Source organism: Quercus lobata, chromosome 10 (assembly GCF_001633185.2).
Source record: "Quercus lobata isolate SW786 chromosome 10, ValleyOak3.0 Primary Assembly, whole genome shotgun sequence".
NCBI classification, from domain to species: domain Eukaryota; kingdom Viridiplantae; phylum Streptophyta; class Magnoliopsida; order Fagales; family Fagaceae; genus Quercus; species Quercus lobata.
The window spans coordinates 41,386,618-41,414,097 of record NC_044913.1 but is presented as its reverse complement, the minus strand read 5'-3'; the positions used below and the strand labels follow the sequence as shown (position 1 = coordinate 41,414,097).

The following is a 27,480-nucleotide window of genomic DNA, read 5'->3' as shown; positions in this document are numbered from 1 at the left end:
CATGACGATAAGAGGGTACATAATATGAGAACGAGATAGAAGATTCCATTTACCATGGCCATATCCCTCTTCAATGACATGAAGAAGTCTGGTTGCCGAGTATTTCTGAGACCCTCAATATCACGAGGCAAGAGAAGAGGCTGCTGCAAGGCCTCAGCCAAGAATGATGCCTGCCCTCGTTGGGATTCCCACAGGATCGCATCCCAGGAGATCAGAGCGCTGTCTAATTCGAGCCGTGGCGACCATGTTCGTTGTTCCCTCCGAATGGCCGCCTCATCTCGGCTATCGACGGACCTAGTCCTCTTCTTTCGGGGCTCTTTCGTCTCCTTGCCCTTCTTCTGAGGCCGGGTCTTTTCGCGGCCAACCTCTCCCTTCTCCGGTTCTTCTGCAGGCCTTTTTCGCCTTAAATTGGACATAGGCTGTAGCGCCGCATCCGATGTGGGAGGGAGATGAGGAGTAGGAGCCTTAGGGGCAGTTTGTTCCTTCGGGACGTCCTTAGAGGATTGCCCCTTGTTCCTGTTGGATAGAAGGCCCCTGAGGCCAGACCTTGGTTTCAAGTCCATTCCTTCTTCCTCAGTCTCTTGGCTGGTATCAACTTGTGCGATGACTAAACCAGGGTCAAGAGCTGCTGAGGCATGGTCTAAATCTGTGTCGGAGTCCGAGAGCTTTACTACCCTGGCCGACACCTCTCCCTTCTCGGCAAATTGGAACTGGTCTATTTGTTCCTCTAAGGATGAATGCGAAGAACCAGCCTCCTTCTCTGGGACAACCGCTGCGGGAAGGGCGCGCTGGGCAGGCAGCTGAACGGGAGGTAAGTTTGTCGAAGCAAAAAACCCTGGTATGGATACGTCAATACGTGCCAATCTTGGACTGCTAGCCCTTATAGCTTGACCGGCGTCCACCAAGGATCGAGTAAGGGGAATAAAGTCCAAAATCAAAGGAGCCGACCGTAATTGTCCGTCCTCGCTTACGAAAATCTCAGATCTCAGGAGGTAATTTAGAGCCGGGACGTTGACCAAGCTCAGCCGAGGGGATGTTCGCTCCTTGTCTGCAAAGACCGTTAAAAGGGTTACGTTAGTCCAAGGAGGCATGCAACCAAACCAATAATTAAAAAAAAAAAAAAAAGGGGGAGAGCTCAAAACTAAGGTCCTCTCCACGGAATCTAGTTCTATGACACCCCACCTGGCGTTCCTGTCCTAGTCGGACAGTGAATGCCATCGTGCCATGGTCCGAAGACGATCAAATGGTCGTCCTTCAAGCTTTTGCTGGACTTGGGAAGGCAGGATATCAACCTCACTTCGTCGGTCCTGGACTTTAAGTAGTATGAGTCGCCGAGCTTATGGCATTCATAGAGATGAACCACGTCGTGCCATGAAAGGCCGAGGTTCATCTGGTCGTTTAAGGCGTCTGTGCACCCCAAGATCCGGAACAGGTTCGCAGTGCACTGGTGGGGGGCCAATCTATGACCACGCAGGTAGTCCCTAGTTATTCTCCCCATTGGAATCTTCATTCCTCCTTCCATGAAGGCTATCATTGGAATTGCGACCTCCCCTGTCCTCCTTTTGAACAAAATTTCCTCCAGGTGGCAATACTCTAAACCTACCTCCGGTGGAATACGATACTTTGCCCTGAAGCCCGCCATACCGGCCGGAGAGTCTACCATTTTTTCAAGCCTACCCATCCCCCCTAATCCTAGACAACGCGAAGGCAGTTTGCCTAAAGAAGAGTAACGAAGAAGAAGCGCGCACTTACGGGTAAGAAACTCGACGGAATCTTCAAGAGAATGACAGCGAAGGTAAAAGCGTGCTGAAGGAGAAGGCACTGAGATGTTTTGAGTACTGGAGTGTTCGTCAAAAGTGAGGAATGAACGCCTTCAAAACCTTATATACTCAGAGGGAGTTGGACAGACATACTCCCGCCTAGAGCAAATAAAATATTGTCCACCGTTGATCTGGTCTCCAACCGTTGGATTGAAAGAGCGTAAAACTCCAAAAATCTGCAGTTAATTCCCCCCGGGTCATTAAATGCCTTCAGCATTAATGAGGCACGTGAGGGCACACCCCCGCACGGGTGAAGTAGGAATCCACAATGAACTGTCCAGTAGGTATCAAAATCCCGCCTTTCCTCCTCGGACCAAGAAGAAAGAGCCGAAATTTTGAGGGGGTATTGTGGGGGTAAAATTCATCAGTCAACAGTGGGCCTTGGGACCCGTGCGGAGCCCAGTCATAACAGGAAGCGAAGACATGGCCGGAAGACTTTCAGCCCAATCCTGTTGGGCCGGGCTTGTTTAAGGGGCATCCGAGGAGGAGTGTCTCCTCGGACGCACCAAATGGGAGTCCAACGCACGCCCTGTACACGGTGAGAAATCGTCCCAAATAGAAGGAAAATGCTAGACGTTCAGGGGGCAACCACAACTGCCGCATTAAATGTAAGGAAACTACTTTTCCAGCCGCATTAATGTAGAGAGGATAGGAGAATAGTATTATCTTGATGAGTGCAACTCACAGAAAAAGAAGGAGGATGTCCTATAGGACATGCACTCAAGTAGAGGCCCAGATGGTTAACAAGTGTAAGGCCATTATCAATTGAAGAATGCTATATAAGAGAAGAAAATCCCCATGACTAGGGGATCGGAAAATTGATAGAAAAAGGAAGGAGGAGAGAAAGAGAGAAAGGAATTCTGTAAACAGAGCATAAGAAGCACTCATACAGCCCCACAGACTGTTATCCCATGAAACTTAATGAAATATCCCCACGTTCAAATTGTTGCATGGCTTACTAATAATTACGTTTACTCTGTCAAGACCTAGTTCTGTGACCCACTCTCTACAAATTCATTGTTAAGGGTCTTTTGGGCCAGAATCGCCTACTTGCTGGGCCTGGGCCCCAAAAACCGCCCTTACATCCTCAAAACACTTTTTTTTATTAGCTGAATTTTGAAACTAATATCCTGATTGGTTGTAATGGAGATGAAAAGGAAAGAAGTGAGGAAAAAGTAAGGGAAGGGAAAGGGAAGAAGAGAGAATTGTACATAGAAGGATTGCATTAAACAATTTCTTCAAAAGAAAAGTCTTCTTTGAAAAAATAATGGGATTGTATGAAGGATTGTGCTAAGAAAATTTCTAAAACACAAACTTTTCTCAAAATTATGGGTTGTGAGAAAAGTATGAAACTTTATCAAAAAAGAAAAAAAAAAAGTATGAAATATTGGCAAATCGGTCAAATTGTGTATTCTCACTTTTTAATAAAAAAATTGAAAAGTGAAAACGCTTAGGACCATCACAACACATTAATATAGAAAAACTTAATGAAAAAGGTAAAAAAAAAAAGGCTAAATGCAAGATCTTATACACTCCCGTATGAGGTCTCTACTTATATATATATATATATATATATTGATTTTGAGTCAGGTTGGTCCTTGTTTTAATATATATTGATCAAAATGATTTTGTGAGATCCAAAATGGGGTATTAATAATTGAGATTTTTTTTTTTTTTTTTTTTTTTTTTTTTTTTTTCATTTGGCCTTAAATTTTTAACAATTTCGTTAGTGGTGGTACTTGCAAAACAATGTGAAAAAATAGCATCCTAAGTTTTTAAGACTCGAGTTTCATGATAAAACTCGAGTCTTAAATGCTCGAGTTCCGAGTATTATAAACTCTGCACTTCTTCTTTCTCATCTGTTTTTGCAGATTCTTCCTCCTTTCTCATCTGTTTCTGCAGATTCTTCCTCCTTTGTTTTTCAGATCATTCTGCTCCTTTGGATTTGCCCTTTGTTTTTCAAATTGTTCTGTGTTCTCCAAATCTCTCTTTTTCTTCCTTGGATCTATGTTTTCCAAATTGTATTCTTCCTTCTTCTTCTTCCTTCGGATCTAGTTCTTCAATTCTTCAGATCGTCTTCATCTTCATCTTCGTTCTTCAAATACTTCTATAGAACTCGAGTTTGAGAAACTTGAGTTCCACGTGAATAAATTACACCACCTTAGCAATAGAACTCGAGTCTTTGAGGCTTGAATTTGTCGCCGAAATTGAGCTTCACAAACTTGAGATGCTAGTTTCCTAAACGGTTTCAAAACCTTGCTAACTAAAAGATATTCTCTCCCAAAATTATGCTAGTCTGCAAATTACCTCTGATAATTGATATTTTCCCCCCTTTTTTTTGGCCTCTTAAGAACACAGGACGCCGTTTCCAAGTTCCAACAAAAAAAAAAAGGCTTAAAAATATAGAACACCTCATTTTGGTTTTCTAGTTTACCGATGTTTGGTCGCTGGAGCGATTGGAAAACATGTGTCGTTAAGTTTGGAAAAGTTGGTTTGTCAAAAATTAATGTTATGAGTGATTGGAGCAGCGTTTGTAAGGTGGAAAGTAGGTTTGGCGTCGAAGTCAACAATGGAGAAGGTATTGAAGCCGGAGCAGCAGGTGCATGATAGAGAATGAGAAAGGGCTCAAACAAATCTCATTCTGTACAAAAGCAATTTTTTAGCTCAGAATGACCTTTCACCCAAAATTGATCGAAAATGCCAGAACAATTACAAATGGCTTGATATTTCAGCAGAACTTGAAAGTTGAAAGAGGGGGGGAATAAATGCACTGGACTGAGTATCAGTATGGCAAATACCGACCATATTGGCTGAAATGAAATAGCATTCAAAATATTGCAAAACACAATACACAAAGGCTAAAAAGTTGAATAGTTTAATACACAATGCAAATCCTAATGATGTCAATAACGATGAACCCAATTAATAATCCCAAAGCTATTACATACAAACCCAAAACACAAATAACATCAATTGCCAAATAGCAAATGTTTACACTGTAGCCATATCCCTGACCTGCGACGTGACCAGAAAGCCATCAATAATATTTCAAGACCTCACCTACGACTCTCAGAAGTAAGAATTTGATTGCAGGTGCTTTCCTTCTCATGCATAAACCCTTCCTGCTGCTGCACTCAACAACCTGTACATAAATTTCATGGTAAGCTGCAAATAAAACAATATTGGTCCTTAGAAGCAGGGATACCTGAACCTGCAAAACTCATAACATGTAAGATCATTAACTTCCCCAAAAACTATGGTAAAGTAAGGTAAAAGAGAGTTCATAGAAAACTAAACCAAAGACAGAACCATGGAAATTTGATCGTTCCCCTGATGTGTGGTGGTTTTCACAGAGTCCCTGACAGTAAAATCATTCATGCATATACTAATATCTCATATCAAACAAAAGTTCCACACATGCTTATGGTGCACACTATTGAATTTGGCTCCCAGCAAGAGTAAATCAACAAACAAAAGTAGACTTTCTCAAAGATTTCCATTGGGTTGACTAAAGGAGACAAACTTAACCAATTACTTCCTTAAAATTGTATGTCTAACATTATTTAAATTGACACCATGCCTCCGTATATCCTCTATAGTAAGAGTTCTACCCATTAGGCTGGTGGCATAAATTCCACACAGGAGCGCGCACGCGCGCGCGCACACACATATATATACAATTCTGGAAAAAGGACACTTCGGAAAAATCTAATCAAAGGATGAGTTGAAGTTTAAGATATCATATAGGTGGTTAGGTTTGTTTGATTTAATGCACCATCAATTACAGTTAGTCAAGGGATTCTAAATAAAAGAATTGACTAGTTTTGCTATCTTTTTATTTTATTTTTAATTTGCAACTACACTCGCTCACACCCAGTGGATCCTAATCCTACAAGGAACTGACTAGTTGACAATTAAGGATAAAAGAGAGCTGTTTAAGAGGGAAATAGGGCAGAGATGAAATGGTTAAGTCTTGATAGCAGTTGGTCTTAAAAAGGAATGCAAAGACTTAGATGGAAGATGGAAGCAAAAAAACTGGTTTAAGATGATAAAATAGTTTCTTTGAAGCCTATCATGAGATAAAGCATGCATTGAAGCATACAGAAAGCAGTATGTATGCAGCCGAAAAGGCACAGCCCACCCCACACACCCAAAAAAAAAAAAAAAGGAAAAATAACAATTCAAATTCCATATCAGAACTGTGAACCTGCACACCACCTGCACAGTGGAAAATGGGCTGTAAGCTATTTTTATTAAATTGGTGGTCCTTGATGAAATGTAACTTTCTCCCAATGAAGCAAAGACTATCAAAATAACAAAGAGAAAGAGGAAACGAACCGGATACTGTTAAAAGGATCAGTAATTATATTTTTCTTGCTGTGGAGGTGGCTGCTGCTGGTAGCTATAGTACTGATCTCCATTCTGCATATTAGCATTTTCTCCATCATTTTTGACCTTATTAGCATTTTCTTGCTGTTGTTCTCTTTCCCTATTCCATTGTTCAATTTTGGCACGCCGCTCTTCACTGCCTTCCCTAACTGGACTGCGGTTCCTCCTTTCCCCAGGGCTCTTGCTTCTGCTTCGTCCTCTCCTATGGCCAGGGCTTGTGGTCCTGTGCCTCCTGCTCTGACTTTCGTGATAATAATCCCTTTCATCATACCTTTTGCTAGAACCACGTCCCCCATGAGAGCGCTCTTCATAGCTACGATGCCTGTAGGGGCTCCGACTTCGGCTTCGACTGCGGCTGTGCCTTCGTCGGTACCTCCCAAACAATTGCCGCCTTAACTCCCTGAAAAGATCAGATTAGATGAATTACAATCAGATGCAACACTTTCAGACAGAGCATAACATGTTTAGGTATTGCGGAGAATATAATATATCATAGAGGACAGTTTACCTGCTGATCCTTTTCAAGTGCATAAAATTGCAGTATCCACCACGGTTGCAAGTGTTCTCCTCGTACTGCCTACAAGTGGCTTCACGAAAGTCTGTTACTGGAGAAAAATCAACAATGATGGGACGGCCTGCAATTTTTGGTTCCCAAAGTGAGATAGACGTGAACCATGTTTTGATTATCTCTAATTCCAGACATGAATGCCAAAACTACTAATGGTAAGTTTCACACATACGCACCTAGTGGGTCTTGAACCCACGACCTCACCCTCCATCCCATTATTACGGGAGAAGAAATTGTCAGTTGAGTTATAGCTCATTAGCAAGACTAAAGTTTTTTAATTCATATTTTAAAGTTTTTGGTTTCGGTGTAAGCCAAATAGTGATACAATCATGAGAGCAAAGTCCAATTTTAAGCTTCTTGACAAAAGATGCATGAAACCAATATAAAATTACACAGTTCTAAGGATAAAGAAACCTTCTACAGTATGTTCAGAATGGAGAGTGAAAGGGAAGGGTGGCCTTCTTGTCTTCTCCCTACCCATCTCTCTCCATGTCCCCCACTCTGCTTCAAAGAGCTTTTTCAATACGACAAGTGTCCTACATATTATAGCCAATCCAATCATAATATGAGGAAGTTACACATGAACCCTATGGGTCTTTTTTTTTTTGATAAGTAATAAGGATCTATTGATAACAAAAAGAGAGAGACACCCAAGTACACATGAACCCTATGGGTCTTGAACATGAGACCTTACAATCTATTGCTTAATTAATGAAAAAGAAGTACCATTTGATTTTGAGCTAGAGCATATTGAGAACTAGCATAAACAGAATTTAGACTACAAATATTCGATAAATAAAAAATCCCAAACTCAATCTAAAATAAGTGGAAAAAGAAAAACGAACCAGCATAAAACCTTCCAGTCAGATTGCGAAGTGCATTTGCAGCATGTTCTTCCTCTCTGAACTGAACATAGACATTACCCACCTGCCAAATCATATAAAATCAATGTTCTTCTCATTGATAATAAAACTACATTTGGCCCAGAATTTTTGAAAATTTTACGCATAACTGTACATAAAAAATAATAACAACAACAATAATAATAATATATTTACTTTCTAGTGCCTAAATATTTACACATAATATTCTATGTTAACTAGTTTGGAACAGGAGGGGCGGTACCATGTGGTCGGCAAGGTTGTCACAGATATTGAGGCTTTCAATCTCGCCGTACTTGGTGAGCTCCTCAAAGAGATCTTCATAGAACTCCTCGAAGTGGGTTTGAATGGTGCGAGGGTCGATGGGCTGGCCATGAGCGTCGACGCCAGGCGTGATCATGTCAGGGCGCTGGTACATGTTGGAGAGGAGGAGGGTCGGGCTTACGCTGGGCTTCGTGTGGAGCCTCGAGCACCGGTCGCCGTGTCTGCACGCTCCGATCTTGAAGTAGAATGGGCAGTTCACTCTGTCTTTCTCCGTCCCAAATATCGACGCCAAGTGCTCCGCCATTTCCCAACACCAAAACACAATTTTTTTGTGACCAAATATATAACTGTGATTCTTTCTCTGTGGCTCTGTTTGTGTGTTAGATTTTTTTTTTTTTTTTTTTTTTTTTGATGATGAGGAGAAACTAAAAAACGCGTTTTCGTTTGAACTAAGAAAGAAGGCGTGTGTGCTGTGGAAACGGATAAGAGATAAACAGAGAGAGAGAGAGAGTGATGATGTAATCAGAGCCGTTCCAAGATTGTCTTTGTTACTTCTAGATACTTCGTCGCGGAACCAAATACAACACATGTTACGGTTAATAATAATTAGCTGAATATATTTAAACAACGAGCTGGTTTGCCCGAGAGGTTAAGGGGGAAGACTTAAGATCTTCTGCACATAAGTGCGCGTGGGTTCGAACCCCACAGCCAGCAATCTTTATAATATTGCTTTTTGTATTTTTAATATTTTTATTTTTCAAAATAAAAATAAGACTAATGCGTTTGCCGGGAGTCGAACCCGGGTCTATTGCTTGGAAGGCAATTATCCTAACCGTTGGACTACAAACGCGTTTGCTTGATTTTCATGCTATTGTCAATTACTTAATTGAAGTAAAAGGGTTGATATATAAGGTTAATTCCCTAACTGTTCACCTTTAATATCATTTAGTTGCTAAGACCCTTTTAATATGGAAATGTCCAGGGTTTGAATCACCCTTCCTCTTTGTAACTTTGTAATTGTCGAACTTTATATATGTATAGAACCGTTCAATTGAGTTGGTTGTAGGCCTTATGTGATCATGAGATATTTGAGAGCCATAAACAAGGAAGTACCATGTTAAAACTAAATTAAAATTACGTCTTAATCCATTTAGATTGACATCATACCATTTTCGTGATACTCTAGCAATTCTGTCTAGAAAAGCAAGAAACTTTTCTATTGGGCCAAATCCGGATAGCAATTCTATCATTTTTTGGGCCGAATCCTCAGTTCCCATAATTCCAAGTACAAAACCAAGAAACTTTTCTGTTGGGCCAAATCCGGATAGCAATTCTACAATTTTTTGGGCCAAGTCCTCAGTTCTCATAAATCCAAGTACAAAAGCAAGAAACTTTTCTACTGGGCCAGTGGACTACTATTTTGTGCCTGTTTTAACAATGCTGGATCTGAATGAAACCAGGCCTAATTTTTGACATTGAAGGGTAGGTCGATTAAGTGTTGGATATGAATATATGGTGCAACTACAAAAGTGCCACCAAGACAGACTGCTGGGAAGGGAATTTGCATGTGGTAAACTGGTAATTTGCTATTATAATTCATAAATGAAAAGTCGAGTAACCCACCACATTCAATAAGCTGAAAGTGTCAGGCTGCCATGTTTATTAGCGGAAAAATCTCACATGCAATAGGCGTATGAGACCTCTCTATCACCGACAGGTGGGTCTTATACTAGCTCGTTTATAATCAACTCCATAATTAATAATACTACATTTCCTATCTTAGAACCGAGTTTTTATGATAAGTCATTCCCATTGATTCATGTAAATTTTTTTTTAAAAAAAAAAAATATAAGAATCTACTTTTTCTATTTTACATACTTATTTTTTTAAATGCCACACGTTATGTTATTTATTTTACACTGTATTTCATTAAAATATCAATTTTCATTGATTTTTGTAATTGTTTTTTTTTTTTCATACACAACAACCATCATTAACTCTCTTATTTCATCATTGAAATACGTAAAGAAAGAATAAAAACTAAATGAAAAATAAATAGTGTTAGTATAAATTTACACAATTACTATAGTAAATTTATAAATTTACATAATTATACACAGATTGATGTAGGTCTTTTTAGACAAAATTATATATAAATTTTACACATTTTTTTACTATACACCAATGAGTGCTATTATTTATAAATGCAATAAGACAGTTGCTAAAGAAAAAGACATATGCGAATGTACCACAAAAAATGTCGGTAGTTTCTTGAACTCATAGTGTTGCAGACTTAGGGGAAATACGTATGCTTGAGATTTGCAAAAAATGAGACACACACGAAGACAACTGGTCCTCCCACATGAAACTTTCTCTTGTCCTAAATAATTAACTTTGTCACAAGTTTTCAAACAGCACAACATTTTTTGGCTATTTGGAATCATATAAAAGTGACTTGGGGTTTGGTTGCTATCAAATCGATCCAATTAATGCATAGCAACCAAGAAAAGAATATTTCAAACGAAGGTGCCGAATATTTACATTAAATAGCTGACCCACATGTAGGAGATAATGGGCCTAAGGCTAAGGTGTACACAAATTATGGGCATTAAACGTGACGTGATATGTGGATGCTTTCATTTTATAATTCGAGCTGGAAATTGGAACCGTTCATGAGAAAATACAACAACACTCCCTATTCAGCAGCCCACGTGATAGGGCCTGACAAAACAAAATTTATAATGTAACTATATATAAAAATTTTTATATATTGGGTTACTTCTCAAATGATTCTCTTGTGTGAGCCTGGAGGCACATGCGTTTGTGTCAGTAGATAGTTTTTTTTTTTTTTTTGGAGAAAAAGTGTCAGTAGATAGTGTGTGTGCGTGTTTTTTTTTTTTTTTTTTTTTTTTTTTTAAATTTATGGGGCAGTAAAGTAAATATTATGTGTTGAATTAATTTTTTTCCTGTCATAAGGAAAAAAAACTTTTGCCTGTCTATTTAAAAAAAAAAAAAATTATAAATTGCATGTTCTTTTCAATTTAATTATTTAAGATTCATTTTGAGCATGAGTTCCAGTTAGTTTAACTGGTAAATCAGACTAAGATACCAATTAATTTTTGGTTTAGGCATGAATTGATCCTCAGATCTCTTATTCAACCATTAGAGATTTTATCCGTTGAGCTAACTGGAACCCACAAAGTCTCTGATGATTGAATGATAAATTTGAGATTCAATCTCCATTTACGCTAAAAACCAATTGGTGTCTTGGTTCAATATGGCCATTAAATCCAACAAAATGACATAAATTTGAAAAGTGAAAGATATTAAAACTAATTTTCAAGAAAGAAAAAAAAAAAAAAAGCTAAAAATGTTGATTTAATAGAAAATTGGAAGTTGGAAGGTAGTTTTCAAGACAAGCCTTTGATGAAAAAGACAATGGGATAAAACATTAAATGCTATGATGACTTGGAATTTTAAAGGAAGAAGAAGAAGCAATTTCGGGGAAAACCTTCCCCAGATTACTGCTCATTCTCCGAGACTTGTTGTGTGTGGGTGAAAGATGCTAGGGTAAACGTCATAGAAAACCACTTTGCATATGACATTACCAAATGTTCGCTGTGATTGTCGGCCTTTACACATCATTGGATCAAATATTTGGAAAAACCTCTCAGATGGAAAAGCATCTAAGCAATCTTGTAATATAATTAATCCCAAGTGAATTTTTGTATTCCACATTTCCATTTTCTATTTTTCTTTTGTTTATTTAGTTATTTATTTATTTTTTATAGTCTTCGTTAAGAACTATACCTCACCCAATTTAAAAAAATTCACTTTCAAATACTATTAAACAATAGAATGGAATGGAAGTCGTAAAAGACAACTCATCTACATTCTATAAACAGTAACAGATTGCATAGTGGATAAGTAGCTTCCACAGATCTATTTTCTTGAGAGCGTGTCATGTGTGAGATCCATGCAGTGTGAGAAAAATGATTTGTTGCAACACGTGTCTTTTTGAAAAGTTTAAGATAAAAATGTATTTACAACTTTTTTTTGTTTAATAACAATAGCGTGTCATGTGCGAGATCCACGCAGTGTGAAAAAAAATGATCTGTTGCAAGACATGTATCTTAGAAAAGTTTAAAATAAAAATGTATTAAAAACTTATCTCAAAATAGCATACATGCTTTTTCCATATTAATTGAAAGGGAAATGTAGCCTGGTTGGTTGGTCCTCACACTACAGTAATAATGCCTAACTACTGGATTTTATTTTCCTTTTATCGTTTGGTAGGAAGTAGGAACCACCTTGTGGATTGTTATAATTATGTTATTCACCCATGACTGGTTGGCAATAGGAGTGCTTCTGATATTATGAATGGAATATAAAAGTCCTAGTTTTTTTTTTTTTTTTGCTGAATAAAAGTCCTGGTTTATGACCATAAAAAGTTATTGGATGAGATCTGGTTCATAATCGAATAGCCAAATGGGTTAGTATAAGGTTCATTATGATCTGCTTTATCATTGGAGGAAAATTATATTATGACTTATGGGTCTTGCAGTCTGACTGCAAACTTAGCTTGTGTTAAGTCACAAAATATTTGAAATATTTTCCTATATTTTGTCAGTAATTAAAGTTAACATGGGTCTGGCCCCCATGAATAAAATAAAGAATAAAAAACACTAAATTATATAGTTGTAATCAGTGAACATTCCAATTGGTAATGGCACAGTGCATTTTCAGTGTTGATTTATGCTTTATGTTTGTTTTTCCCTCTTTTATCAGAACCTATGGTGAATTACTTTGTTCTTTTCCTCTGCATTTTTTTTTTTTTGGGTTATGAGTTCCTAATGTGAGATAAATCACAAATGTACTTATTCAAAGGGCATAAAGGGCTAATGATTCATAGCAGTTGGACCCCTAAGTCCACTGTTTGTGACATTTATCTTTTCATGACAAGGCTATCAGAACAACTTGCTTTGGAAGTTTCCATAATATATGGCATGCATTAAAAAGTGATATTTTAAAGAAGCCAATTATTGGTATCTTTCCAAATTTTAATTAAAAACAATTCTTGCCCTTACCAGTGGTTCAAATAAACTAATGTGCCCTCTATGATACTAGCTCTAGTACCATAACTTTTGTACTACCTCCATTGGATATTATAATTGTGTGCAAGTCTCTCTCTGTCTCTCTCACTATCACTATCACTGGTTCAAGTAAAGGAAAAGGATACAAAAGATAATGACACTTCCACAAGAAGTAATGCATAAACCTCAAGTTTTAAAAATTCATTAAAAATTAAAAAGTAAAAACCCTCCCCAATTTTAAACAATGCTACCCGTGACATGATGGTAACAAGAAGTAAGCCAAAAGGTGACCACTGATAGCGTGGAATCATAAAACGCAATTCATGCCATCTTACCTATATATGATTGGGACAAGGCATGACAAGAGACATGAAAATGTTCCCTTATGCCCTCTTTTACATACAAATTAAGGGTACAGTTAATATATGTACATTAATCATCTATTTTAAGAAAGTTTTATGGAAAATTTAAAAAGTTATAAAAATAGTTAATCACTTTTTCATTTTTTCATAAAAAGTTACATAAAATGGTACACGTTAATAAAACCCAAAAATTAAAGCACATAATCTTATAGAAAGAGAGGTAATATGCCTAGAGAAAAAAACACCAACTGCAGAAAATATATCACATACTAGTTATCAATATCATTAACAACTTGGGAGCTTTTATATGATTGAGGAACGACTGATTTTTTTATAGGAGCAAAGAGTAAATATTCATTTGCAAGAAGAAAATCAGTTAAATTTGATTTTGATAAAAATAGACAAACTGTTGCAGTCTTTCAAAGGAAATCTAAGTAGCAATTGTTGCTTTTTGTAAAATATTCTCCACCCTTAACTATGGACTTTGAAACATTAAATACCAAAGCGGCATATGAAGGCTTAAGCCTATAAATACTTTGATTACAAGTTCACCCTTTTGATTGCTTGGATTATTCACCAAAACTAAGGAAAACTAACAAATAGAAAACCGAAAAAAGAAGAAAATCTCACAACTACAATCTATCAAAACAAATTAAATAACAGTCTCCTTGTTGTCTAAACAAATATGCTGTTTCAGCTTCTTCCTTGTACTTGGTTCTGTATAATGTGTTTTCCCAGTAATGTGAGCCTTTTCTTTTTGTTATTTTCCAATATCACTTGAGTAATTGCATGACATATCCTGAGGAAAGCACGGCAATAACCTTTCTTGTCAAATATGACGAATGAACTCTTCTTGAATAAGTTGACATACTACAAATCGCAATCAATGGTTGCTCAACCCCTATCCGCAATATATAATTCGGTGTTGGGATGAAAGATATGGACACGGCAGGACAAACACTAAAATGATGCACCAATTTAATGTATATAATTTAGGAATACAGCCACTAAGAGCTGGGGATGATGGTGCCAATGAAGCCAAAACCTGCAATGAGGAAGCTAAAGGTTTGGAGGAAAAGGTAGATGAAGTAGTTGTGCTTCCCATGGACATAGTCATAGCATCCACAGAAGAAGAGGAAAGCTGCAAATCCCAGCTCCAATGTGTTGAGCCTGTTCAAATTTAACCAAGAAAAAACAAAAAAAGGAAATGCATGTTAGGAAATATATACACACCCTTCACCTTGATTTTTACACTCACACACAACAATTGCATGGCCTAGAAGCAAAATTGTTGATGATAAACTATCATTTATACCAAAAGTTTAATTGCTGATGATGAACTATCACTTTAGGTGAAGATTAAATAGAAAAGAACTGTTGACTTTTTGCAATTGAAAATAGAAAAAGAAAAATAGGAAACTAATCACCACAAATTATTTTCTAGAGTTGTGGAGTTGGCTGTTTTGGAAAAATTTATTTTGGTCCAACACATGGAATTTCCTGTGTGGCCCTACATCATTTTGTGGCTAGTACATATTTCCCTCTCCCTGCCAGTATTCATGTGTGTCTCAAAAAGACTAGTAGAGAGGGGGGAGTACTATTTATTTATCAAGATCTCCAACCTGAAATGGTCGGAGAATCTTAAATTTTGTTTATACTAACTATCATGCTGATTGCAGTCTATACAGATAGATTTATGAGTTTAAACAAAATTTTACCTATCTGCAAATTTAAATCGTAGTCTTTTAGGAGCTGATTTGGCATTTGTCTTATTCTTTGAAGCATCTCCTGATTTGTTCTTGGTAGCAGAATCTCCAAGTTTTTCAGTGACAACCCATTCATTGGCCCTCCCAGCTTCTAGCAGACCAATCCAGGTTGCCTTGGTCCGGTGCATTGACATCACATTCTCAAAAAGAATCCAGTAGAAAAGTAAGTGAATTGACCTGCAAGTTTGAGACTACTTAAGCAAAAGGAGTTCTTGATTTGGGGACAAGAATATCTAAGAAAATGGATGATTAAACAAATTTATACAGTAAATCAGACCTTGGAGTTCCTACTGAATTAAGAATGGTGATGACTGAAGGAATATAAACAGCTCCCCAGATTGGAACATGAACTTCAGGAATCAAGATGGTCAGGGGAAGTACAACACAGTAAAAGGAGAAGGTAACCATATGGGCTATGATCTTCCGAACAAAGAAGAAACTGTAAATGACGTACACTTTCTTCCAAAACCCTACTTTCTGCAGCAATGTTTACAAAATAAATAACATTAGAACTTAGAAGCTAAGAAAAAGAAGGGCCCAAATTGTTTGCCAACAAAACTAGATAATTTTATAAGTCTTGTATTCTTCGATAGCATATCATAAATAGAACTGACCTTATTTCTAACTATCTCCATCACCATTTTCCTAAACAGATTAGCAGGACCACAGGACCACCGGTGCTGCTGGAAACGGAAGGCTTTGAAAGTACTAGGAAGCTCACTTTTCACCTACGATAAAGTTAATTGGTAATTTAGCAAATGCCATAACCCGCTAATATACAAGTTTATAAGATATGGCTAAGATACAATAGAAGGCAGAGTTCATTTTGTGACTTAGTTAAACTCAGACAAATAGAATAATAACTTCATTTTTGCAATGCTAGATACCTGGAGGTCGCCGAGGTACAAAAATTTCCACCCCTTAAGACTAGCGCGGACAGCAAGGTCCATATCCTCCACTGTAGTTCGGTCTTTCCAACCACCCGCATCATTGATAGCAGCAATTCTCCAGACACCAGCAGTCCCTTCATTAATTCATATGCATAAAACAATTCATTATAGATGGCAAAAACATTGCACATGATTGAAAGGGTGTGGTGATCGTCAATATAGAACTAATTTGAAATTTATCATCTCAGAATATTAGTGGTACACATATTAAGCTCTTTTTAAGTTATTGATATACATATAGCTTCCAAAGCACAGGTGTTCTGTCCTAGCAAATGCCTTTGGTTCATGGTTTATCGTTTGTGAGTCTTCTTAAGGTATTCTGAATGGTAGAATAATTTTGTTAGTGCTATACCATGTATAACATTAACATCGAAAGAAGTACATTGGAATTTTTAATAAATGCGATTTCTTATTATTTTCTTTAAATCCTTAACTACTCCTGGATAAGCAGTCAAAAATGAATTAAATTCCTGGTGGAAGTTAACAACATATGAGCACGACCATTGACCTAAATTTCCCCACAGATCATCATGACACATTCAATTTTGACTCATTGTGAAATTTCAAATCATTGCAATGGTTTAAATTTGAGCCCAAAAACATAAATTGCAAGAAAAATCGGTGTTCCAAGAATTTTACCTAAAATTCTTTCCAAGACTCATAATCCATATGTTGAATCATGATAATGATGATTATGACAATGACAGTGTTTACAAGAACATCATTTTCATACTCTGAGAAAATGGTATAAACCTACTAAATAATCTTATAGAGTTGGTGAATTCATCCTTTTCCTAAAGACTTGACCTCACCTGCTCCTATCACGTTCACTTACCAATAAATATATGTAGCTGTCCACATTATAAGTTCTCTTCAGTTCAAATACTTTGGACCAGTTCTGTCACATGATGTCCAATCTTGTAGGTTCTTTTTTTAATTATATACTATACTTTTAAAGCATAGTTGATATAGTCTACCTTGTGTCCACGGAACTAGTACATCAAAATCAATTCGATTCCTTAATCTAATCTGGCTTGTGAACATTGAACAAGTATAACTAGACATTAATTCATATTAATTTAAGGTGGTTACCATTAAAACCAAAGAAAGCATGTGTTGCAGACCCAACTTCTTGTTCAACTGTGAAATGGTAATCCAGTGACATCTCTTGCATCCTTGTCAACAGGCACTCATCAGCATTCACTGCAACCATTGAAATAAACAAAACCCATCACTACCACCTCGATATTGATTTCATTTATTATTAGATTAGATATCATAAAAATGGTACATATATTCATAAGCAAAGGCATGGTCAAAGAACTAGTACTTTGTGCTTAAAAGGTTTAAAAGCACACATAAAATGCCTATCTTGTTGTGCTAAAAAGAAGGGTCAAAGAGACTCAAAGTTAAACTAAACAAAGGGGGAGAAATCTGCCACGGACCCACCCTCACGAATCCCGTGAGACTGGTGGGCTGGCGATCTCCCATTTGATTCTAAACAATGTGACAAATACGCCATTGTCATTTGTTCACATATTAAAATAAAGATAAGAGAAAAAAAACAAAAAAAGAAGGAGAGGAAATAAAAAAAATCCTCACATGATGCTGAGCCATTTACGATTTGTCCTCACGTGACTCAAATTAAAATTTGCCACGTCATAGGGGAGCACGATGGAGTGAGCGTATACATTACAAACAGTCCATGTGTCGGCAGCCAGAGTAAGGTCCACAACTGGGCCTATGGTACTGTCCACTTGCTATTTTTTCCCATTTTATTTTTTATATACCCCACTTTTTGTTCAATTATGTATCTCAAGAAGAATCACTTCTCTCCTCCCCACACCCCCAAAGAAGAAAAAGTATCACAAAAACTACCAAAATTGTCTGTTTTCACCTTTCATTAGCTATTTGGTAAAATCTCTAATGGTTAAATAAGAAATTTAAGGTTAAATTTCTAATTATATCAAAAATCAATTGATGTATTAGTCTAATGATAAAAATTATCATCATGCCATAAGTTATGAAACTCTTAAAAAAAACAAAACCTAGTAAAATATTTTGTGCTCGAATAAAAAATGTGAGTTTGTTCAATCCGAACCTAATTAAAAAAAAAAATTAATTGATATGAGAAAAATCTATGTAATACACTACCGACATAAGCTAAATCTATTTACCAAAACCTATCCAAATCATTTATTTATAATAAAGAGCACGTGGAAAGTGGTGCTGCTGAATTTGGTGCCCAAACTGAAATGACAAATTAACCCTTCAACCCATCAAAAAAAAAAAAAATAACCCTTCAACTTTTACACTTTTCACTGTACCAAGAGAGTTGACCATGTGATCCGTACAACAGATCTGAATAGTTGGTAAAGGCAGTACATTTGCTACATTTTTACATAGAACCATTCTGGTTCTTTTCAACAAAATGACAAACCTACCCCAACTTTTAGTACTGTTATCCTGGAAAAAACTGAGTGATTCAACTCTTGGTCTAAGGTTTAGGACACTTGCGTCATTTCCGGACCAAAAAGAATTTCTCATTAACCTAATTAAGAGTTACAAAATTTGGTGTGGGGGGCATTTATGTCCAACAGATTAGCTGTTCCTAAGACTGGACACAAATCCTCATTATTAATTAATTAATGGTCACTAAATACTCCTAAGATTAAATAAAATACTATAACATAATATACTATAATACTATAATATATGTGTGTGTTTCTCAAATAAAAAAAAAAACTGATCATATTTTGTCTTTCTTTTTTTTTTCTTGAATCGTTGCGTACTTGCAAATCAAAGGGCTTAAGATGTATCCAATTATGGGACCCATGGCCCGTAATGTACGGCCTATAGACAAACAAGTGTCAAAATCAAGGAGCCCCAGGTCCCAGTGGACTCTACTGTTGGGTCCCACACCGTGATTTATGGTTGCACATTAGTGGGCCCCATCGCACGCCATTCAGGTCTGCAAACCATTCTAGCCGACTAGAAAGTAACAAAAAAATAAAAACTATGAAAGTCCAAATACTTATTATAAACCAAAAGAGAAAGAGAGAGCAAAGAGCACCGACACTTTATAATACAAATACCAAAGATAATAAAAACCTATTAAATGGACCGTGATTAATGGCCAAAATATGGATCAATATCTTTGTGTTTTTGAGGGCTTACCAAATCTCCAGCGAGCTTGAACCAGAGCAATTTCAGGGTTATGGATCAAGAAAGGAATGGCCCGCCTTAGAAAATCAGGCTCAGGCCTGAAATCAGCGTCGAAAATGACCACATATTCGCAGTGTTTAACGTAGCTTCTCTTGAGGCCTTCTTTGAGAGCACCAGCTTTGTATCCACCCCTGTTCTCTCTAATTTGGTACCTTATGTTTATGCCTTTGCTAGCCCATCTTTGGCATTCTAGCTCAATCATTTGCTGCAATTTTATTTTTTTTGGGTGATTAATATAATGCCAAAAATGAAACTTTTTTTTTTTAACATCATAAATTGGTCTTAGCAGTAGAACCCAGATCAGGAATTTGATGTTTACAAAACATTATAATGTTGGTTTTTAGAATTGGGCATGTAAAGGACTATGAAATGTGACACAACATAAGAGAAAATGCTCCTGTGAACTGAATTAATAAAAAAAAGTCAAAAACAAATAGACCCAGAAGAGGAAAAAAGAAAAAAAAAAAAAAAAGACTGAAATCATTAGGAAGGAATGCAAAGATGCACAATTTGGGAATTGAATGCATATTTCAGCAAAAATGTAATTCAGAATTGACCCACACCACAGGAAAAAAGAAAATTGCAATACTTGTACAACAATTTAAGGAAAAGAAATTGTTAGTGCCAAATTAAAGACTAGCTAAAGCAAAATTAAATGACATTTTTTTTAATTTTAGGGAGTGATTTGATGGCTTTGACATATGGAGTACGTATACAGCAAAAAAAGACACACGGGAAATACCTTGACAGCAGGGTCAGTTGAATCATCGAGGACTTGGATCACGAGACGATCCGACGGCCATGAAAGTCCGCATGCTGCTCCAATGGAGACCTTGTAAACCTGAGGTCAAAGACAACAAAAAGAACCAAACTTTAGAGCTTTCTCAGAAATCCGGAAGCATAAAAACCATCAAAAAGAGAACTACAATGGTAAAAACAGCAAACGAAAGTAAACATAAACCGGACCTCTCTTTCATTGAACATTGGGATTTGGACAAGAACCACAGGGAAATTGGAGCTGCCCAGTTCCACATCATCTTGTATGAGCTCGTACTTGTAACGTTTTTCTGGTTTCTTCCAGAAGAGCTTGACTAGGATTATGACAATACCCATGTAAACCCTCTCCATGAAGAGCATGAGTGACATGGCTAAGCAAATGTACACACCGAGTCTCAGCAGAGGGACTATCAATGGTGCTTTGATAAGCTCCCACATCATCCCAATTTGTCCTGCAAGCTCATCTCTCACCCCTTGGAATGTCTCTGGCAACACAAGCTTTTGTGTAATTTCAGCCATTTCTCTCTCACTCTCTCACTGGTAAAAAGTTTTTTGTGCCTACTTAAAACCCCCCCAAGTAGATCTCTCTAATTTGGGTTTATAAATGCACAGAATGTGGTAGAGTTGGGACACTAACAAGCGGCTCAGTGACTTAATTGGTAAGGATATGCAGAAAAAAGTTGTGAGTACTAGTGCTACAGATCTCTCTCTTCTCAGAAATGGCAAGTACAGAAAAACCTCAATTTTCTGCTCTATTTAAGCCTCCTCTCTCACAATCTATGCCAGCCAATACTTACCCTTTCTTAATTTCTATAAATATGAAACAGAGGCAGAGCAATATTGGGGCATTGTAAGAGGGAGAGAGAGAGAGTGAGAGTTACAGAGAGGGAGAGAGAGAGATGAGCAATTGATAGAGAGAGAGACATAGGTTCTTTTATAGTCAGTTTCGGACTTTTTTAATACTATTTGATTTATGTTTTATTTCTTTTATTTCTTTTTTTGTCAGAATTTATTTTATTTTAATGGCTCTTTATAATCATTTTGTTGCCTTAAAAAAATTTGTAGAAAGCATAAAAACTAAAAAACTGTTCCAACCGCAAGTGTTGTTAGTGAATTGACTGCATAATTAATTGCAGTTTTTACCAGATTTGTCACTGATTTACAAGGGGGCACCATTGTCATTTATAGGGTCTGTTTGAGATTTGTTATTTTACTGGAGTTGAAATTTTTTGCTAAAAATACTATAAAGGTAAAAGTTAATTGAAATAGTTCAATGTACCCATAAATGAGTCAAAATCTTTTGTCTCACTTTTCCTACTACACATTATACTTCACCAATAAAAACTTGTCACATGTTCACCTAATTAATTAATTACTACCATTATTGATTTATTAATACTATTATTATTAATTAATGATAATAATTAATTAATTAATTATGTGAACATTTGTCAAGTTTTTATTAATAAAACATAAAGTGAGATAGGAAAAGTAAGACAAAAGATTTAAACTCTCTATAAATAGTAATAAAAATAAACTAATAATAAAATAAGTTGACTTTTTAACCGGTAAACAAACACACACTGAGGAAAGACATTGAAGTGAACCACTCCATGAAATTATTTAGTGGACCACTGCATGTTGCATGTGAATGAAGTGGCTTTGCACAGAAAAGAAAAACACAAAAAGAGAGTGTGGCTTCTTTTGATTGGCTAGTGATCTTGTCCAGTGGGGTAAAGAAGATGAAGCTCGTGGAATCCGCAAGTTTTAACTGTTAAAGACTGTCAGGTGTGCCAATTAATCGACAACTATAATTGCTTGATTTTTTAAGTGCATTGTGATTCTGTAACTGTAAAATGGGTCTAAACTTTAAACTCTTCATAATAAGAAGAAAATCACCATGAGTTCTCACATATCATGTAAAAGTACATTCTTTCCTTTTTCCACATTCATTCCAGAGAAGAAGTAGTATTCTTTAAGTTTCCTCCTTTTCTGGTTTTGAAAACAGAAAATTTGTCTTTAGGCAAGCAAATCTGGGACACTTCCTTTAGAAGTGACAAATTTCTTGATAAGATCTGACTTCATGAAAAGTACTAAATTTGGAGGGTGTAAGACGGTAAGCAATGTGTCACCATAGTTCGAATTTAACTCAATTTTGTAACAAAGAATATTGGGGGAGCAACAACAAATTTCACAACTTTTAAGATGACATTGTGATTGATATACAATAAAAATGATATAAGAGGTAATTTCATGTAAAAATGATATTGTATCTCACGTAAAAGAGATATTGCACTAATTAGGGCCAAAATGGGCATTTGCCCTTTTCGCCAAAACTTTCTAGCAAAATACTTATGTTTTGAAACTATTTAGCAAAATGTCCCTGTTAGTTTCAATGAAAAACTTGATTTTTAGAAAATCGAGTTTTGTGAAATCAAACTAAAAAAAAATACATGGAACTCGAGTTCCATGTAAAATTTCTCAAATTACTCGATTTTCATCAAATCAAGTTTTTCATTGAAACTCGATTTTCTAAAAATCGAGATTCAAAATCGAGGCATTTGGCTAGATAGTTTCAGAACAGTGGCATCTAAAAATCGAGTTTCAAAACAGGAGCATTTTTGCTAGATAGTTTCAGAACAGTAACATTTTGCTATATCTTTTGGGCAAAATGGGCAAATGCTCATTTTGGCCCACTAATTAGAAAATATCACATTTTAACAGTTATAAAATTTGTTATGTTTATAGCATTGTTGAAAAAAACTTTATACGAAGTACAACCACAATATATTAGTTCTATATTACAAATAGAATATCTCTCTAAATTGACTTGGGCAAAAATTCTCAATCACACTACGTGATAGTTCAAACGACTATTCATGTGTGTTTTTAAATTATGACTTATTTAACAGGTGTGCCCTTTGTTCAAGTGACTTAATAAGTCATGTGATTAAAATACACATGATTGATCATTCGAATTGTTGCCTAATGGATTAAAGGTGATTCATCCAAACTAGTTTCAAGGAATAATTTAACTATACTAAAGCACAAATAGGCTGACTCATTTTTATTTCCATGACAAGGAAGTCGTTTATTGCATTCTTTTGTTGATAATTTGATAGTCAATTTGAATTCTAGATATTTACGTTCAAAACATTAATAAATGTCAACCAATTGAATTACAAGGCTCTTCGTAATTACATAATATATAAAGTATAGTTTCCAATCAATTTCTTTTATATTTATATAAAAACATGGTTACTAAACACAAATTGACCCGATCAGTTGGATTGGTGAACTGTTGACTTGATATCTTGACTAGTACAAGTGTTTGATTAGACCATTTAATCGTATGAACTAGTTAATCCTAGTCAAAGTTGGTGAAAGTTCCTTGTAACCCGTTCAATTCGAAAAGGTTCTTTAAAATGTCCAAGTTTTTTCATGTACGCCAAATCACTTATCTACCTAATTTGACATTTTTCTTTTGAAAAAAAGAAAAAGAAAATCTATATTAAGGGGAAAAAAAATCAACTAATACAATATCTTCCACAATTTATTTGTGACTATGGGGAGTGGAACAGTCACCTCTCGGACAAACTAACCCAAGAAGCATTTGGGCCATGGGAAAGAATTGGGTCTAGCCTGTGTTTTGAAAGGAAGACTTAATGGGTAATAAACCCTGAAACGAGGGAAGCTGGGTCATCCCAAGTACCACGGAAAAAATGAGTCACACAAAAGATTATTTCCCGTGGAGATGGAAAGATGCCACCTTACCCGAAGTCCCGTGCACGAGTGATCCACGTGTGATTTCCAGGATATTCTTGGAACCATGGGAAAATTCTGGAACTTGCAAGAAGGTTGAAAATCTTTACCTCTGCATTAATGATGGAGCTCTAACCTCACCTCCACTGCATTAAATATAGAAGAGACAGCCTGAACAGTACCAACAACCCCCAAAAGTCAAAGTTCCAGGATAAAGGAAGAGAAATCCGGTAAAATTGAGAAAAATATCTTACGTAGATTGGTTAAGGAAGAATAAAATATTTTAATATTTTATGTTGTTTTCTTTTTCCTTGTTGAATTATGATTTTAATTGTTTTTCTTTTCCTAATTAAATTGTTTTTCCTTTCTTAAGTAGACGTAGAAGTAGGTTTATTATTTCTTTTCCTAAAAAGATTAGGAGAAATTCTATTCCTATAAATACTCTTTATAGAGGAGTTGATTATTGATGTTATGCGTTGATTAATAAAAGTTTGTTAGAGATGTTTTCTCTATTATTTTGCCTATTAGCCTAGTGTTCTTGTGGAACTTAGGTTTCGTGGAAAAGTTGTAGTAATTGTGTATTACAAATTCTACTTCTACACTCTCACACTGCATCAGTTGGTATCAGAGCCAGGCTAGGTTCCTACTATGCACAAAGAGGAGTACGTGGGGGAAAACCTGTTGTTGTAGATTACGTGTATGAACGCGATAAGGTTGCATGCAATGCGCAATTAGAGGCGTTCTTTCAACGAATAGAGCAGTGGTTTGATGCGCTTTCAAAGCAGCTCACTGCCTTAGTCGTTGGAATCAACCTCAAAACTACCATCCAAATCCATGTTTTGTGGAGGAGGAGGAGGATCTTGATATCAAGTAGGAGGGCTGCAATATCAAAGAGGATGATGAATATATTGAAAGAGTTTGTCTAGTAGATTGGGACTTTCCACCAATTTATGAAGACTATCCTGAAGATTTTAGTTAAGGAGAGAAGATTGAGCTTGATAAAAATAAAGTCATATACATACGAGATGAGCCCATAACTCACATCGTTGATAAGACTTTCGACATTCAGAAACAAAAGTTTATTGATCCCTTCTGGGAGGATTTTATTGAACAAGAATTGATAAAGGTCAACAAAAGGCGTGAACGAGTGATTTTAAATAATCTTTGTGGAGGAGGCAATATGAAGTTTATGGATGTGTGCATGAATTCTTTTTTAGTACTTGTTTCATATATCCCACCGTGGCAAAAGAGGTCAAGAATAAAAATCCGTGCATCAAGATTTATTATGAGTGATAAAAGATTGATAAGTAGTATATTGATTCGTCTTGTCTTGCACAGAAGAATAGGATGAAGAGGATTATTCAGGGTTCCAATTGATCGTGGAAGATTGCCACAAAACTCGAGGACGAGTTTTCCCCAACCCCGAGAGAATGACACAGATTGGTTAAGGAAGAATAAAATATTTTAATATTTTATGTTATTTTGTTTTTCCTTGTTGAATTAAGATTTTAATTGTTTTTCTTTTCCTAATTAAATTGTTTTTCCTTTCTCAAGTAGAAGTAGAAGTAGGTTTATTATTTCTTTTCCTAAAAGGAGTAGGAGAAATTCTATTCCTATAAATACTCTTTATAGAGGGGTTGATTATTGATGTTATGTGTTGATTAATAAAAGTTTGTTAGAGATGTTTTTTCTATTATTTTGCCTACTAGCCTAGTGTTCTTGTGGAACTTAGGTTTCGTGAAAGAGTTGTAGTAATTATGTGTTACAGATTTTACTTCTACACGCTCACGCTGCTTCTACCTGGCTCTGATACCAACCGATGCAGCGTGAGCGTGTAGAAGCAAAATCTGTAACACACAATTACTATAACTCTTCCACAAAACCTAAGTTCTACAAGAACACTAGGCTAGTAGGCAAAATAATAGAGAAAATATCTCTAACAAACTTTTATTAATCAATGCATAACATCAATAATCAACCCCTCTATAAAGAGTATTTATAGGAATAGAATTTCTCCTTCTCCTTTTAGGAAAAGAAATAATAAACTTACTTCTACTTCTACTTGAGAAAGGAAAAACAATTTAATTAGGAAAAGAAAAACAATTAAAATCCTAATTCAACAAGGAAAAAGAAAACAATATAAAATATTAAAATATTTTATTCTTCCTTAATCAATCTGCGTCAATATCCCTGAGATTTTGGCAGGCAACAAGACAACTGTAATGATAAGAATAAGGATGGAAGCTATAAAAGGGGGAGGAGAGGTAAAAGAAGAGGAGGCTAAAAAAAAGAAGGGAAAATGAACAAAAATAAGAAGAATAGAACAGAGAGAAAGAAAGAGAAAAGATAATACCACGGGTACATGAGAGTTGTTTATTGTCATATCTAACTTGAAGTTGTAACAGTTGAGTTTAGAAAAATCAACTGCTTGAGTTTTTTATTATGGAGTGTTTTTCCTTTTTGTTTACTTTTATATGCTGTTTAGATAATTCGAGTGAAAATCCGTGCTAAACTCCTTGGGGAATAGAATTTACGTCCCCATAGTGACTATTTCTAAAATTGTATCTATTAATTTACATAAACTTCCAATAAGTCTCATTGTATCTTTTACTTTATTTTATATAAAGTCTCAATATCTTCCTTGATTTGTTGTAATTATTTTTAAAAATTTGTAAAATATTCTTAATTTTTAATTAAATTGTACTTGAATCAGTGATATACTTTTTGAACTGGGCTAAGTTCTTGTCTCAATTTTAGTAACAATGTATAATAATAAGGAAATAAGGGAACTTTTTTTATCTCTGCTAAATGCTAATTTCATGGTTTGAACATTTTTCTCCTTAGATCTCCAAACACTTTGTGCATAGAGAGGTGTCAATTCAATTATAAGGCTCTTGACATCATTTTCCATTTTTCAAACGATGAATTTCAAATTTCATATTAACTATAAGAAATTTAAAGATATAACAACTATTACGTAATTTAAAATTATAATTGATATGAAAATTATGAAATAAAATTCATGAAATATAACCGTAGTAATCAAAGCAATTCTTGGTCTAGACCTGTTGACCCCCAATGAAAGCCATATTCTTGGCTTCATCCGGAAATTTTTGCAACGAAAGAAAGAGAGAGAAAGAGAGAGGTGGCTTATGAGAAGCTCGTCTGGGCACCCTCTGTGGCGCCTATTTGTCATTCAACCAAATATAGATCCATACTTCTGTCACGCCATTAAATTGTCTCAATTTTACTTTCACAATTTATATATATATGGGCCCTTGTCTTAGATTCTCATGTGCTTGAAAGCGATATGGGTGAGTATAAAACACTCCTAAATTTCTAATGGCTTATGCTTATTGACAAGCACGAGAGCTAAACCCCCTTAATTAGTGCCACTTCTTTCTGCCTGAATTTTTTTTTTTTCTTCCCATTTTCTTTTTGATAGGGAACTCAGGGAAACAATTGATAAATATTGTTTCAGTAATTTACGCTTTATAAAAAGAAAAGAAAAGGACATAACTAGGTATAGAGTTGTTAGCATTTATTGTAGTATTATTTTTATGGTCAATCCCATTTATTTGATTTTTATTTTTAATAATTCAACCAGAGAAATGTTATGTACA

At 35.8% G+C, this 27,480-nt stretch overlaps 2 protein-coding genes and 2 non-coding genes across 6 annotated transcripts; 1 reads left to right on the top strand and 3 right to left on the bottom strand.

Moving 5' to 3' along the window:
- Window positions 1-4,635: 4,635 nt before the first annotated feature.
- On the bottom strand, window positions 4,636-8,424 carry LOC115963623 (splicing factor U2af small subunit B-like). 3 transcript variants are annotated; one of them, XM_031082703.1, is made up of 5 exons: window positions 7,903-8,424; window positions 7,623-7,704; window positions 6,718-6,844; window positions 6,159-6,609; window positions 4,636-6,038 (listed from the first exon to the last, which is right to left on the bottom strand). In XM_031082703.1, exons 1-4 carry the CDS (start codon window positions 8,224-8,226, stop codon window positions 6,177-6,179), a joined length of 966 nt encoding a protein of 321 aa, XP_030938563.1. In that variant the 5' UTR covers window positions 8,227-8,424; the 3' UTR covers window positions 4,636-6,038; window positions 6,159-6,176. The 3 variants fall into 3 exon arrangements, with proteins under 3 accessions (XP_030938563.1, XP_030938564.1, XP_030938561.1); XM_031082704.1 differs by having other exon boundaries at window positions 4,636-4,962; XM_031082701.1 differs by having other exon boundaries at window positions 4,636-6,609.
- Window positions 8,425-8,553: 129 nt separating this feature from the next.
- TRNAL-UAA lies at window positions 8,554-8,636 on the top strand. The gene has a single exon. It is a non-coding gene; the product is annotated as a tRNA-Leu (tRNA).
- A 64-nt stretch (window positions 8,637-8,700) lies between these two features.
- TRNAG-UCC lies at window positions 8,701-8,772 on the bottom strand. Its single transcript has one exon. It is a non-coding gene; the product is annotated as a tRNA-Gly (tRNA).
- Window positions 8,773-13,794: 5,022 nt separating this feature from the next.
- LOC115963568 (glucomannan 4-beta-mannosyltransferase 2) lies at window positions 13,795-21,005 on the bottom strand. The gene is made up of 9 exons (XM_031082619.1): window positions 20,285-21,005; window positions 20,061-20,159; window positions 19,271-19,523; window positions 17,186-17,296; window positions 16,031-16,167; window positions 15,758-15,871; window positions 15,421-15,620; window positions 15,096-15,320; window positions 13,795-14,547 (listed from the first exon to the last, which is right to left on the bottom strand). The coding sequence occupies exons 1-9, from the start codon at window positions 20,612-20,614 to the stop codon at window positions 14,385-14,387; spliced, it is 1,632 nt and encodes a 543-aa protein (XP_030938479.1). The 5' UTR covers window positions 20,615-21,005; the 3' UTR covers window positions 13,795-14,384.
- Between the last annotated feature and the right edge of the window lie 6,475 nt (window positions 21,006-27,480).

What these genes read in the sequence shown, in the direction of transcription:
- LOC115963568 (XM_031082619.1), bottom strand. Translation starts at nt 20,614, where the DNA reads ATGGCTGAAATTACACAAAAGCTTGTGTTGCCAGAGACATTCCAAGGG. An exon ending in TCAAGCTCGCTGGAGATTTG is followed by an intron (nt 17,297 to 19,270) that starts GTAAGCCCTCAA and finishes CAATGGTTGCAG; the next exon opens with TGAATGCTGATGAGTGCCTG. An exon ending in TGCTTTCTTTGGTTTTAATG is followed by an intron (nt 16,168 to 17,185) that starts GTAACCACCTTA and finishes GAATTAATGAAG; the next exon opens with GGACTGCTGGTGTCTGGAGA.
- LOC115963623 (XM_031082701.1), bottom strand. Translation starts at nt 8,226, where the DNA reads ATGGCGGAGCACTTGGCGTCGATATTTGGGACGGAGAAAGACAGAGTG. An exon ending in ACAACCTTGCCGACCACATG is followed by an intron (nt 7,705 to 7,902) that starts GTACCGCCCCTC and finishes ATGATTTGGCAG; the next exon opens with GTGGGTAATGTCTATGTTCA. An exon ending in GACTGGAAGGTTTTATGCTG is followed by an intron (nt 6,845 to 7,622) that starts GTTCGTTTTTCT and finishes CAAAAATTGCAG; the next exon opens with GCCGTCCCATCATTGTTGAT.